At 31.6% G+C, this 15,352-nt stretch overlaps 2 protein-coding genes across 4 annotated transcripts; one reads left to right on the top strand and one right to left on the bottom strand.

The window, feature by feature from the left end:
• The first annotated feature begins 4,621 nt into the window (after window positions 1-4,621).
• Window positions 4,622-6,848, top strand: LOC111021028 (RNA-binding protein csdA). The gene is made up of 4 exons (XM_022297860.2): window positions 4,622-4,781; window positions 5,582-5,986; window positions 6,366-6,482; window positions 6,653-6,848. Exons 2-3 carry the CDS (start codon window positions 5,589-5,591, stop codon window positions 6,439-6,441), a joined length of 474 nt encoding a protein of 157 aa, XP_022153552.1. The 5' UTR covers window positions 4,622-4,781; window positions 5,582-5,588; the 3' UTR covers window positions 6,442-6,482; window positions 6,653-6,848.
• Window positions 6,849-8,641: 1,793 nt separating this feature from the next.
• Window positions 8,642-11,973, bottom strand: LOC111021093 (aspartate-glutamate racemase family). Of its 3 annotated transcripts, none has more exons than XM_022297943.2 (3): window positions 10,697-11,973; window positions 10,313-10,586; window positions 8,642-8,887 (listed from the first exon to the last, which is right to left on the bottom strand). In XM_022297943.2, the coding sequence occupies exons 1-2, from the start codon at window positions 11,402-11,404 to the stop codon at window positions 10,314-10,316; spliced, it is 981 nt and encodes a 326-aa protein (XP_022153635.1). In that variant the 5' UTR covers window positions 11,405-11,973; the 3' UTR covers window positions 8,642-8,887; window position 10,313. The 3 variants fall into 3 exon arrangements, with proteins under 3 accessions (XP_022153635.1, XP_022153634.1, XP_022153636.1); XM_022297942.2 differs by having other exon boundaries at window positions 8,642-8,935; window positions 10,697-11,972; XM_022297944.2 differs by lacking the exon at window positions 8,642-8,887 and adding an exon at window positions 10,067-10,147.
• Window positions 11,974-15,352: the final 3,379 nt, after the last annotated feature.

Raw genomic sequence — 15,352 nt, 5'->3', positions numbered from 1 at the left:
ATTTCTTACAGAAATTGGTTATTCTTCTATAACGGCTAAAATTAAGCCTTTTAAAAAAAACCAATGCACTTTACTAGTACTCTTTTTACATGCATGTGCAATTATTCAAGTAAAAATCTTCTGGATGGTTGAATGTAATAATATCACATTAAAGTAGTCTCTTTTTTTTTCCCTATGGTATAAAGAACAGGGATTAATATCCATCACAATCTACACATACTTTTTTGAACATGAATGTTAGAAAAAAAGAAGTGAAGTGTTTTTCCATGATTACCCATGTGAGAGAAATGAAAAAATAAAAACATCCACACAACTGTAAAGTAAAAGAAATAAGGAAAAAAACTTTAACAAAACTAAAGGGGAAAGAAAAGATGCAAATTTTACTGCCATACTTTGTTTGGAAAAGTGGTAAGATTCCATTGACGAAAGTTTTTACGTACAAAAGAAAAAGTCTTTATTCAAATTAACTGTCACTCTTATGATTATGATTGTTAAAATATTTTTCAATCTTTCTCATGGATTTAACACATATAAAAGTAGCAGTCACGTTGAACATATACATATATATATACCTTTTATCGTAGACCAATTTAGAGACGGAGAAAGAAATAAAAGAGAGATATATATAATGAGTTGGTCGTGGTCATATGCATGGAAGTGATTCCCGAGGAGAATCGAATCAGCCCCACTTTCCCTTTCTCTTTCTCTTCTTTACAGTTTGCCCTCTCCCCCTCTTCCCTTTACCCTTCCCCAAGAGAATGCTCTCTCATTTCTTCTTTTGGAGAGAAAGAGACTCATTTGATAGGTGGGTGTGGAGAGAGACTAGAGCCCATTTTTTGATGGGTGTGGGTGAAAAGAGAGAAAGAGAGCCAATTTTATGAATTTGGGTCAAGAGAGAAATAAAACCATTTGATCGAATCGGGTTGTATGAGCACACGTTCTATTTACTGTGTCTGTTGCATAAGTGTCGGGGTGTACAAACACACGTTCCATTTACTATGTCTATTGTATCAGCCTCGTATTAAAAATGATGTGTAGTTCACTCGTTGTGAATAAAGAAAGATCGGTATATATGGTACTTTGAGATAGGTGTGGGTGAAGAGAGAAAAAGAAAAAGAAAAGTGGAAAGGGGAAAATAAAGAAAAGAGAAAAGATGGTCAAAATGAAACCTCGAAGACTTGGCTATTCCAACATATCACCCCTCCAACTTAACCTTTATTGAAACTCACATTTTTGCTTTTTTTTTCCCCTCTTTTTCATTTTTCCTTTTGAATTTTAATTAAATTCCTCCCACTTTTTTTCTTCCTCCTTTTATAACTCTTATCTCTATTTCTCATTAATCCTTGTTGATTAAGAAATCCAAAAGGGAAAAGAAATTATATACATCAACAACAAAATCCAATCAAAATATTCTTTTGATGCTTCCATAGTTAAAACAATATATTGAGTATATTTAACATATCTTAATTAATCTATTAACTTAAGGGTTTGATCAAATATTCATAATAAATCTTTTACCAATATGGAAGCCCACCAATTAGGAAAAATATTAAAATTTATATGGGAAAGATTAGATTTACCCAACTTTAATTTAATTTGGGGTTTGGTATTAATTCAATATTTTTTAATGTATATATGTTTTAGGTAAAAGTTGTACTATTTATCGACCATATTATATGGTAGTCTTTGCATGCTAAATGAAAACGACCTTTTCATTTCAAACACATCAAGAAAGGATAAACAACTAAATATGTTAGTCACTCTCGTTTTATCTTATTATCAGTATTATTCAACAAGAAAAATGATCTTTTTTGCGCCTTTTTATGAGATTTTTTTTCTGAAAAAGAAAAAGAGAGGCACCACATATGGGAATCTTATATGATTTAGGGTTGAATTTTGAAATATTAGAAAAAGTTTGGACATTGTTCACTTTTTATACATATATGGACAAAGATAATACGTGAAAATAGGTGGATATTCAAACTTTTATAAAGTTTTGAGTAAAAAAATAAAAAAAACTGGTGGGTTTTTCAAAAAAAAAAAAAGTAAAAATGAGTGTTCAATGGTGACAGAAGTAAAAAAAGAAAAAAAAAGTGATGTTATTTTTGTGGAAATTAGAAAATAGGGTATGATTGAGATAAGACATTGTCGTACCAAAGGGTTAAGTTTTTTGTATGTGTTTAGAATATTCATTACATTGGAATATTAATTATTAGTATCTCCACATTTTCTTTTTAATTATTTGCCTTTCCTTGTGGGCCTAATTCTTACCCCCAACTTTATTTCTCTACTTTATTAACAAAATAGGGGCTCTCTTCTTTCTTTCTTTTTCTTTTTTTCCCTTTTTTTTATTTTTACTTAGGTTGGGATGTTGATTATCCTCAATATTATTCAGAATTGAAGTGTTTGAATAAGCTTATATGCACTTCGACTAGGTCAATTATATATGGGGACGTGAAGATTTGAACATCTAACTTCAAGATGAGGAGTAATTCAATGATCTGATTAAAAAAAAATATTACTATGATTCGGGAGAAAATAAGAGTATCAACTCGGACATTAAAAGTGGAAGTGTGTTGAATCAAGAGTAGACAGTTTTTTCCATAGCTTGATACTACGCTTGTTATATATATTTTTTATATAGTGTTTATATGTCTGATCACTAAAGTCAGATATTCGTCCTCACTCAATGGATGGGTCTTGCGGTTCAAATAAGATTATTCATTATTATTTGTTGGAGTTTTTTTGGCTAATTACAAATCAAGGCCCTCTCTCTTTCCCCATACAATAATATAACATGCGAGAGACGAGAGGCATATAGATATGTTTTATATTTTTGGTTACCATTTCGTTTTTTATTTTCTGTTTTTTAAAAATTAAGCTTAGAAATAACATTACTTTTGCCTATATTTTATTTATTTGTTATATAGTTTTTATAAAAGTTTTCAAAATCTATACCAAATTTTGAAAGGAAAAAAAAATAGTTTAAAATGTAACTTTTGTTTTTAAATTTGGCCCACTAAGAATTGAAATATGTTTTGAACGTAGAGATGAAAAACTTGACAATGAAATTAAAAAAAAAAAACGCACAATTTTTAAAAACAGAAAAAACGAAATAATTATCAAACCTATCTCTAAATTATCTTCTTCTTTTTCTCTATATGTTGATAGCTCAAACTACAGATAAATATAATCCTAGATGGAAAATTTTTGCTCCTATCCTTTCAATTATAAAACACACCCTTGATTGATCTCAAATTGGCATATATAAAGTCTTTTTAGCCCCCTCGTCTTCTAACTTTATCTCAAAATATTATTAATTTACTTTCTCGAAAATATGGTTTGATCCACGAACTTCATTATATTTATCGTTTGTTTCAATTTAAGAATATTGTCGATACTAGATAAAACAATAGTTACGATGTTGCCTTTGAAAATTCAAAATCCTAAACCCTAAAGATATCATAGGTGAAAAAGTTGAATATTTCCCATCTTTGCTCCATGTCCTCTAAAGAAAAAAAGTAAAGAGAAAATAAATTTTTTTTAAGAGAGATTGTAAGAAAATAGAACTATATTGTCCTGTTGTTAGATACTTGCATGCATTTGTGTACCACACTATTCCCTCCTCACGTTTACAAACCCTAAAAAGAAAAAGAACACAGTGGGAGAAGTGAAAAAGACTCTCTTTTCTTTTTGTTCAAAATTCAAAATATCCCCTTCCTTTCTTTCGAATCAAATCAAAACCCACTTATATTGCCAAAGCGAGCATAATTCATCGGTAATTGACATATATCTCCAATTAATAGGTTGTGAATTCGATCCCCGCCTCCACATGTTGTACTAAAAAAACACATTGATATTATTTATCGAACATAATATTTAGATACTTACTGGCCAACACACCTATATTTTACTGGATAGAGAAAAACAGGAGGGAAGATGAAAGATATATATATATAGACTAAATAGTTTGTAACAATTTAGTCTCTATACTTTCACTAAAGTAACAATTTAGTCCATGAACTTCAGTTTGTAACGATTTAGTCTCTATACTTTCCCTAAAGTAACAATTTAGTCCATAAATTTTAACTTGTAACGATTTAGTCGTCCATATAGTTTAAAACTTGTAACAATTTAATCCCTATAGTAAAATTTTTTATTAAAATTAACTGTCAAATTTTATCATATAACAATTTAATCTTTCTAATTCATAAACACACATTTGGTCCATCTTTAATTTATCAATCTATAAATACAAGAAACTTAATAAAAAAATTTCACGATAAGAACTAAATCGTTACCCATTTTAAATTACAATTACTAAATTGTGACACATTAAAGTTCAATGACTAAATTGCTACCAATTTTAAAGTACATGGACTAAATCGTTACAAACTAAAGTTTAGAGACTAAATTGTTACGTTAACGAAATTACATAGACTAAAAGTGTTTTTGAACCTATATTTTTCTAAAAAAAAGTGCAAGAATTGTGAAATATTTTTCTTATTTCTCCCCCTCTCTCTCTTTTTGTCGTAATTGTTGTGAGAGAGAAAATAAAAAGAAAGAATATTATTTATATGTGTGTGTATATAAAAGAAATGAAAGAAAAAGGTTTGGAAGCAAAGTATTGGCAATACTCCACTTTTTGAGTGGGATTTGGGTGTATATAAACGCCTCTTTCCCTTCTTTACCTATTCCATCGCCATTTCTTCATTCTTCATTCTTCATTCTTCACCATTACTGCACCACAGCAGCTCCTCTCCTTCACATTTCTCCTTCCGGTTTGTTCTCCATCTTCTTTTCTTTTTTTTATTAGAATTTTTTGAGAACCGTTGGATAATGTTTTCGTTTTTCCTTCTTTCCCCCTCTCTCATATCTCATATTCTTTAATTTGTTTAGAAAGAAAAAACAAAACTAGCTTCAATACTTGTTTCATGTGTTTTTTCTCCTTCTTTAATTCGTTTAAAGTTCGTTTGATGATGTTCTCGTTCTCAATTTCATTAAGTTTTAGGTTCTTTGTTTAAACATTCTTTAATTTGTATAGAAATTTTGTATCGTTATTGAATTTGTGGATTTTGGGTTCATGTAATTATATTTTTCTTTATTAAAAATAAGGAAACATGAACAAGAAACGAAAAATGTTACAAAATCGACCATTCGTTTCTTTTTTTTTTTCCTTTCTCTCTTTAATTTTACTTGAAAATTAACTTTTTTTAAAGTCAATTTTGTTTTGTTATATATATGTTTTTTATATTTAATTTATTTTGTAGGTAAAAATGATAAAGTATTGATAGAAAAAAGATTAAAAACAGAAACAAGAAAATCAAATGTTCTTTCTTACCAAATGTATATATAATTTTAAAAATGTTTTAGAAATTTTTTTCTCTCTTTATAAAAAAAATTTATCGGTAATCAGTATTTTCATATGTCAGTAAGAAAGATTTTTTATTTTAAACATAGTTCAACTGAGTCATGAGAATTCTCTAACTCTGGTATTAGAAAATAGTTTATCAAAAGTTACCAAAGAGCCCTCGGTTTCATTTGTATGTATAAAAGTTGGAAGTTTGAAATCCATTTGCAGAGAGAAGATGAGCAGACCAGGAGACTGGAATTGCAGGTCGTGCCAGCACTTGAACTTCCAGAGGAGGGACACGTGCCAGCGCTGCGGCGACCCCAAGAGCGGCGGCGCTGATTTTGGCGGTCTAATGAACGGCGGCGGAAGAGGAGGCTCCGCATTCGGCTACGGCGGCTCCGACGTCAGGCCCGGAGACTGGTACTGTACCGTCGGCAATTGTGGAGCCCACAATTTCGCTAGCCGCTCGAGCTGCTTCAAATGCGGTGCCTTCAAAGACGACATGTTGGGTGGAGGCTTCGACTTCGATCTTCCTCGCTCCAGAGGAACCTCCTTCGGCTTTGCCAATGGCACCGGTGCTGGCGGCCGAACTGGTGCCTCTGCCTGGAAGTCTGGAGACTGGATTTGTGCCCGGTAATATTTCAGGCCCGTTTCTATTTTTACAAACTAAAGTTGTAAACATTACTTTCTTTATTTTGCCTTTTAACTTTTAAAATAAAATTTAAAAACTAAGAAAACAGAAAGTTATTTTTACTTTTTAAATTTGGTTAAGAAATTAAATATTTTTTACTAAAGAAAGTGCGAGACTCAACCAACATCATTTTCAAAGTAGAAAACTAAAAACTAAAACAACTTTACCTCCTTGTGAGTAAAAAAGAAATTCTTATACTCGGTGACTATCGATTTTTTTTATCCAACAAAAATAAAACATATTTAAAACCATAGTTACTCAATTTTTTTTCTCTAAAAAATATCATCTAGATTTTCTCATGAATGGTCGATTACCATACAGGTCGGGATGCAACGAACACAACTTTGCAAGCAGAATGGAATGTTTTAGATGCAGTGCTCCGAGAGACTCGTACTAACGGAGCTAGTCAAGCCAAGATCCTCCGTCATCAAGTTTTGGGTGTGTGAAAATCAATTATTAAGAAAATAACATTTACAGTATAACTGTCAACCGTTTGCTTAACCTGTTTTCCTTTTTTTTTTAATCTAAAATTTTTTAAAGTCAAAATAATTTCTAATTATATATTCAATCATTGATATATTTTTATTTTTCTTCCATGTTTTTTGCAGGTAATGTTTCCAACTGAGCAAATTTCAAAGAGTCACTTCATAACCTGCATTAGCTTTCTTCTTCTTCTCTCTGTCTGTCTCTTTTTTCTTTTTTAGTTTTTGTTTTTTTTTTTGTAACTTTTTCTTTAATTTCTGGGTGCCTGTTATTCCTGTGCTGAAAATTTGAGATATTGTCCAAAATCAATGTTCATTATCAGCTGCTGTAATATCTCTTAATTAACTTCTTCTAAGCCTTATGAAATTAAAAAAAAATATATAAAAAATAAAAAGAAGGAAGAAGAAGAAGAAAGGTTTTTTTTTTCTTTTTTTTTTCCTTGGATTTCCCATGATAATTATCTAAACATCTAAAGTAGGAGAAATGTTTATTTGCTTTCTTCTATTCTGAAAAGGAGGGAGAAAAAAGGAAAAGAAAAAGAGAGGAGAGAGAGAGAAGAAGAAGAAAGAAAAAGGTTAACTTTCTTGGAGTCACCAAAAATTAAATAATTATTGTGAAATGACTGCTCCACTGGACCACTACTTTTTTTTTTATTATTATTATTAGAAAACTCCCAAAATTTTTTTGAAGATTTATAAATTTGCAATAATTATTTGGATACTTTTAAAATTTTCTAATTAGATTCTAGACAGTTTTAGGCTAAAAGATGAGAATTTATGCAATTGCAAAATTAATATATCTTTAAAACTAAATTAAAATAATTCATTCTAATCAATCAAATACTAAATCACACGAAATTAAGCTAACGAAATATTCAACACTTCTCAATCTAGTCACAAAATCTCCGTAGTTATAATTGTTGAGGATACAACGGTATCCCATACAAAATACCTCATACAAATAGAGATAATTGGATTTTATTTGCACTCCCTCGACCATAATTGAACAATAAATTGTTCCAACTAATGGAGAGAGCTACTTTTATATAAAGTAGGGTTTTTAATTTTTGGGGAGGGTCCAAACATGTTCTCCTCTACCCCCATTTGCCAAAAGTGATAAAAATTTTAATTACCAAAGTGACTTTATTTTACCATGCTTGTTTGGCCATGCAAAGAGTTAAAACTTTTTGAAGCTTTAGTTTGTTACTTTGAATTGTGGGCAGTTAGGGGTGGAAAGAAAAACCTATTAATTAAAGTTGGGTCCATTTTCATTTATTATTCTAAGCACAAGCTAATCATGAGAATGGATGTTTTGAGTTTCAATATCATCAAGTAGAATTAAATGATGCATTTAATCCAAAGTTTAATTACAAATGTTAGATGCATGAATTTGATTTGATAGGATTACCAAATTTCCACAAATCTTTTAGAATAAAAAGATTAGATGAAACTTAAACAATATTTGATCTTAAGTCGGATTTATGTGAAGTGTAACAAGAAGAGTTTTGCATCCTACCTTCCATATCTTCTTATTTTGAACAACTAGCCTTTTTAGAGATAATTTTGGAACCATTGGGCTTCAAGCACTCTTGGGGCATCAACCAATTATTGAGTTGGTCGGCCTCAGCACGAGACGCCAGGTATGTCATTGCGCTAAAAATGAGTTTTCATCCACTCGTTACTTGTTTCGAGAGGCCTGTCTCTAGAGGCCAACTTTTTGAAGAATCGTTAAGACTCGAAGGCCTTGTTGTTATGAACGGGCTTATCAATTATTTCTATCTCATTAAAAAAATTATAAATTTGGAGATGAGGGATTGAACTTCAACTTCAAGGAAGTAGCAATATGTCTTTTAACTATCGAACTATATTGAACTATCTCATGTATCGGCGAACTCATATTAGATACTTATTGCTAATTCTAAACTTTTGATTTTTTGAATAATAACATAGTTATTCTACTAGTCACGTTTCAACAAGAAAGATTTAAAAGATTCTAGCCTCGCCGACACAAGTAGGAGAAAAGGATCAAATGAAATCAAGTAGATTTGACTAATAAAAATCTTCAGTTCAATTTTAAAAATAAAAGTATGTTTCAAGAAAGTTTAGTCAATAAAATGAATGATATCAACTTTTACCTTAGATATACTATTAAATAAACTTTGAATACAAGTGTTGAGGCTAATTTGAGTATTTAACCCAATCTATTAACCTGAACTTTTTAATCTATTGGTGTGATTTGACATGATATCAAAATAGGAGGTTCTAAATTCAAGTATATGATGAATTCCGTAGTCATTTTGACGAAGTCTTCCAAATTCTCCTTGAGTGCTAGGCCCTCCTGAAAGCGAGATTACGACACATCTAGCAGAGTCGAGTGCGAGATTAGGGAGCAAATTGAATGTACTCAACCTATTCAATGACTCAGCATCAAGGTGAAAATGAGAGATTAAATAGACACAACCACTAGATTAATGCATCACAAAGTATAAATTACCAAAAATCTCTCTTTTGTAACTTGAAGTCAAGGACCAAGATTTGTTTGTCTTAAGCTATGAGTTTTCGTGGACTACATAAATTCAAGCTTATACAACTCACTTTTTATACTACATACTAATTTTTATCGGTAAATAAACACACAACCTAAAAATAGATTACCCAAACTTGAATTTTTGTAACTTATTTCTCATTTCTTTGCTCAATCCGAACAAAGATGATACAACTTGGGAATCTCATCTAGACTAATTAGTCACAAATCAAACAACCTCTAAAGAAACAGCAACTTATAGAATAAAATGTTACTCGTGTGATAAAAATAGAAAGTGGCCATGATATTACTCAAGAAGGGAAATAAGAACAAGAACAAAGATCAGAGATGACCACAATTTGGCAGTTCTAGTATGTATAGTTATTGCTCTCTAGTTCCTAACTCCACCTTCCAGAAAACATCCCCATGAACTCAACTGCACATTTTCCACTTTCAAGTACAATATAATTAAGGCCCGTTTGGTAATGTTTCCGTTTCTTGTTTATATTCCTCATTTTTAATAAAGAAAGATAGAGTTGCATCACCTTCAACGCCCATGAATTCAAGAATGACAACAATGTTTTTATTTCTATTTTGGAACATATTGGGAACGAGAACAAGAAACAAAAACTTGTTTTTGTTGTTTCCAAAATTTTTATATAATTTTGAAAATGTTTCTAAAAAAATAAAAAACAAGAAATATAAATAGTTGTCAAATATTTAATTTCTTAATAAAATTGGAAACGAGAAATAAGAAATAGAAACATTACCAAACGGTTCTAATTTTCAGAAAATTGCTCATAACAGCATATGAAAAACTCAGCCAATGTATTCCAAGTGGTTCTAGTGAGGGGCCGAGAGGATGAAGTGAAAACCATGCATTTCTCGAAGGTACAATGTCAGAACAAACTTCAAGACAATTTAAAACTAACATATAATATGTTGCGACAATTATGGGCACTTGGCAAGGTTCATAAATGAATTGTGACTATCTAAATAAGAAGTACATTGCAAGCTGAAACCAAAACAATAGGCAGGACACTAGTATTCAATAGGCCTTCTATGTTTCCATTAATAGACCACTGGTCTTCGTTTTGCTGTAAAGTGAGAGAGAGGTCATGTTTGTGCGAGATTCTTAACTCAACAGTTCTAAACAATGCAGTAGACTTCAACATATTTCATGATAGTTCTCAGGACAAAGAAAGTTACAACCAATAGAGATCTCGAAAAGTTAAGACAGGAGAAAGTTTATCACTAAATACCTTATTCAGCAGACTGTGCCCAATTGATAGTGGACCTTGCTAATGCATCCATCGGGTCGATGCATTTTTTAAGAAGGGGATCATCCCGGGGCAAAAGATCCCGCATATCATCAGAGGCAAGGATGACAGAGTTGACAGCCCTCACCAGAAGAACTTGAAGTGCAATTCGTAGTAAATTCCTTGCCCCTTCTATGTCATTTCTGTTTAAAGCCTCAATGGCAGGAATTACAGTATGTTCCATAGTTGCTTTGTCTGGAAGCACCACCTCAAATCCCTGCATATATACAAGGATGAGTCAGTTACGGTAAAATCACTCAAAAATAATCTTTCAGGAATAAGATCTTCAAGATCTATGAAGTTCAAAAATAATGCAGGGATGCCTACTTCATTCTGCAGTTTGTCCTGATAATATCCTGCACTTAAAATTGCATTGGTCGCAAGAACTCCGATACTTAAGGGACTCCCAGCTTCAAGTGGCTTCAACTTAGCTTCCTTGAGCTCTCTAGCAACACAATCAGCCATGTGAAGGAAAGTAACAGGACACCCTTTTGAAACATCTTCATACCATAAATGCGAGATATGACAAGGCATAACAATGCAACGAGCACCCGACTTCTCGAGAAAAGCCCTCTTACCCTTCAAACTCTCCACTACCAGTCCAGAGTCCAAGCCTACATCCCCACTCTTGAAGTTGAGAACTGGGTGAGAACTTCTATCAAACACTTGGAGCTCATTACTAAGAGTCGGGTCAGAGCAAAGAACAAAAGGAAGACCAGAATCTCCATCTTTTGTACTCCATTTAACTAATTTTCCCAAGAAGTTTACAGTAGCATTCACAGAAGACCCTCCTAATATGCCCACTGTATTTGCTTGACTGATCAAAATACCAGTTGAATCTTTGCTCGTTTTTGATACTGAGTTGAACCCAGAACCCCTTTTAGATTCTGGAAAATGTTCACTTTCATCAGTGTGCAAAAGAGTGGATGATGGTGGTACAGCCTGAACAGGATTCATCCTCCATTGAAACTGAAATCTACGTGTATTTACACAAGCAGATATACAAGATTGACTACTTAAAATCTGGAAAGACATTGTCAAGCCTCAAAATCATCTGGGTTTTAACAATAAGAAAACCCAGTCAACAATTTCCCATCACAAGAACAGCAAATCCATTATTGGGTTGATTAAATCAATCAAAAGTAAGCCCTGCAATATCAGCAAAGAAAACAAGCGGAAAACCCCTCTCTGGCATCCAAAATCAAAGGGAAACTGAAAATCAATCCCTAAAACTCCATTTATCTTTCGTTCTCTACAATCCAAGCATAGAAGACCAGGGAAAAGGAAAGATCAAGAACACCAGTGGCAAGAAAAAAAGAGGAAATACAAACAAGCTCCAGGATTTGAGGATCTCTGGGAAAAGCAATCATTCAGAAATGGATGGAGAAGCGGAAGTTGAAGCAAGTGGGAGGAATCTTTGTTCTCGCAACAACAGTATCCATTATTTCACATTTCACAGTCACTTCCACATCGGCTCGTACTTCCATACAGCATTTATCCGGAAATTGGTGAAGATCCATGTAGATCGTACATTTTTTCACCGGAAAAGAAAGTTGATAAAAGAAATGTGGATCATTTAAATTCTCTCAGCTGAAGATAATCAAGACAATAAGCCGTACGATATGGGCAATTCAATATGTTATTGTTATGTTTCAATCATTATTAAAACCATGTCTACTAAATGAAATCAATATCGATCACTTATCTTATCTTTTTGGTTACTCGGCTAAAGTACCAATATAATTTCAATTTTAATTTTTTTTTTCTTATAACAATTTTATAATTAATTTTATTTTTGTCTAAACTTTTACATCACCATTCTTTTAAATAATAAAAAAAAATTAGTACATGAATGATAGTTTCTAAACTTCTAATCAATTAAGAATGATATTGCACTTTAACTTGAAAAAATAGATTTAAAAATTTAGTAAGTCAATAGGACCAAAATTAAATCTTTAACATGAATAAATGATGAAACTAATGCCCTCTAATAGCTTAGCACCGAGTTATTTTAGGTTTATTTTAGTGTAGAGTTGAGTTTTAATGAAAATCTTAGCCCTATTTCTCTAGGAGGTAGAGCTTAAATTATGATATTTTCACATTCAACCACCCTTGAGCTTTATTTCAGAAAATTGTAAAAATTACCTTCATCATTGGAATTTTGTGCTAGGTGCAGGCTTTGTTGGAGTATTGAGGATATATTGAACGGTTTCTCTAAGGATGATGTTTAACGATGTTGGAGTGTCAAAAGCAATGATAGAAGTAACTCATTTCATGCGGGATTTTTACTTATGTTCATATAACCTAAGTCTGCGTTGTCTTAATTTCAAGGGGTGGGAGTGATATAAATACTAAGGGAAATTTGAGAGAGAAAACCACGACAAGAAGGAGAATATACTCTAAGAAGATAGCTTATGCAAGGAAGAATGGGTATCATACCTAGAAGTACACAATGGTAAACAACACCTCTGTTGCATTATTTATTTATTGATTTCATTCCTATAAAAGCTCACTAAATACACTCCCATTTTATATATAATAGGTAGTGAAAATTTGATTGGTCAACTCTGACAAACAAAACACTGATTCAAACTCGCAGCAGATTTCTGTGATCATTACCTATTTTTAATGATCACGGAAATTTTGTCCTTTGAACAAATAAAATTTTTGCTACATATTATATATAAAATGGAAGTGCACAGAGTGAGTTACAGGTGTTGTTTACCCCGTGTGTCAATGATCCATTTTGTTTTCATTTGTTTTTTCTAGCATGGATTGTATTATTTCTTATTTTTCAAACTTCATTGTAATTGATATGAGCTTAATCCATTCACGGGAGGTCGATAACTTTTTCATGTGAACTTCATTGTTTGAGCCTTGAACATTGATCAAGTTTCTACTGTCGAGTAAAGTTTGATTTTATTGCTTAATGTTCATGGATGCGTTTTCAAACATACTTGAAACGTTGGTGCTTTTATTGTTTGGAAACATGACGTAGAGGTGTATGTTTAACTTTACTTGGTGCTAGATCTATATTTTCATATAGAGCGTAAAAATGCTTAAGAATAAGATTTATCTAGTATTGCCTAAAAACTGAGTTTATTATTTCGTGAAACAAGAGAAGTTGTGGAAAAGGAAATTTGGATAATTCGAAAGAATATCATGTCTGTTTACCTCTTGGTTTTGGTGTCATACTTAAAATTTTGTTGTTGTTCCGTTTATGTTAATTGAGTTTACTTTACTTACCTTTTTCTTAAGTTGCTTGGAGCGATTTTGTTACTTCAATCATCGCGGAGACAATCTTTTTATCACTTGCACCAACTTCGTTACATACACTTGCAATTGCTTCGGTACGTAGGTTGCAAGGGTAACAACAGTAAAATTAATTGTTTTAGGTTAAAATAATATTTTTGGTCTCGATATTTTAATTTCTGGTTAATTTTTATCATTGTACTTTCAAAATGTTCATTTTAGTCTCTGTAATTTTAACTTTGGTTCAACATTTTAGTTCATCTACTCTCAAAACATTCATTTTTTGTCTATGCACTTTTAAAAAGTGACCATATTTGTCCTTTAATTTTATTTTTAATTTTTCTATTGCAGTTTTAACACAAAACTATACTCAATATATTTTTTTAAAATGTAATTATGACTCTTATTAAAGATTTTCTGTTATGTGTCGAATTTATGTTTAAATTTTGGTTATAGGGACCAAAATAGTAACTTTTTAAAAGTACATGTACCAAAACGATGTAAAATATAGGGATCGCAACTAACTAAAGTTAAAAGTACCTAACAAAAATGAACCAAAGCTTAAAGTAGGAGACCAAAATAAGTATTTTAACCGTTTTTTATTATTGTAGTTAACAAAAATTATCTAGGAGTACCATTTTGAACCGTCTCAGACCGGCCCTTAGGGTTTGAAATGATAAGATTTTTAAAGTTAATAATTAAAGATAAATTTGTTAGGTCAATCCAAGTATAGTTCATGAACACACTTGTTACTGTTCCAAAAGTCGTAGTTGGAGGATGGATCCTCAACCATACTAATATAGAACTTAAAATTAAACTAACAACAATAATAATATAAATAAAGATAAATTAAATCCTTCAAGCGCAGTTGGATGAATTTGAATTCCAATACCCAACTCATGGAAGAGTTGTTAAACTCAAGTTTAATGGGAGAATCAATAGATTTGAACAATAGCTCACTATTCAAGCCTCTTCAATTCATTTTTTTTTAAATATGCACTTCAAAAAAGACAGTTTTCTTAGATCTAGGCTTCTTAATTAAACTCAAATTAAAACCCTAGCATATTAAACTCAAACTCAAGCTTAAAACGTCTATCACAAACCTACTCTTGAATATTAAAAAATATTAAATAATACTTAACTATTCATTGTCCCACCAAAGCGAGTTCAACGATAAATGACATATATCTCTAATCAAGAAATTGTGAGTTCGATCTCCACCAAAAAAGTATAAAAGAAAAAAAAAAAAAACTATTCATTGTTCCAATAGAAAAACGTGACTGCGACCGACTTATTGTTTTAAAGAAAAATCTTTCTTCTCTCTCTCCATGCATTACTCTCTTCTAATTATCCCTTCATACATTACTCTCTTCTAGTTGTAAAAAACATAATGGTAATAAATGGGAGATATCTAATGAGTAGTCAAAGATCTGTTTTAAACGTTATGAAATGGGACCAAACTGTTACTAAAAAGTATATATTTACTTCAAAAACTTTTAAAATCTCTAACACCATGAGAGAGGCAAAGCATGCGAGGGGAGAGGGTAGCTACCCAGTAGAACGGCTCCCATCCAGCCGCAGCCCTCTGGCAATTGCAGCTCAAAGACAAAAAAAAGAAAAAAAATGCATAATAAGCCAAATTCTGTTCTGTGCATTTTCAAATTTCAAGAAGAGAAAAAGTTTTTGAATTTTAGGAAAATTTACAAACCACTACTATGACATATGGACAAA

The sequence above is a fragment of the Momordica charantia genome, assembly GCF_013281855.1.
Source record: "Momordica charantia cultivar OHB3-1 chromosome 8 unlocalized genomic scaffold, Mcharantia_2.0 BLBB01000008.1, whole genome shotgun sequence".
NCBI classification, from domain to species: domain Eukaryota; kingdom Viridiplantae; phylum Streptophyta; class Magnoliopsida; order Cucurbitales; family Cucurbitaceae; genus Momordica; species Momordica charantia.
This window is presented reverse-complemented; position numbering and strand designations above follow the sequence as displayed.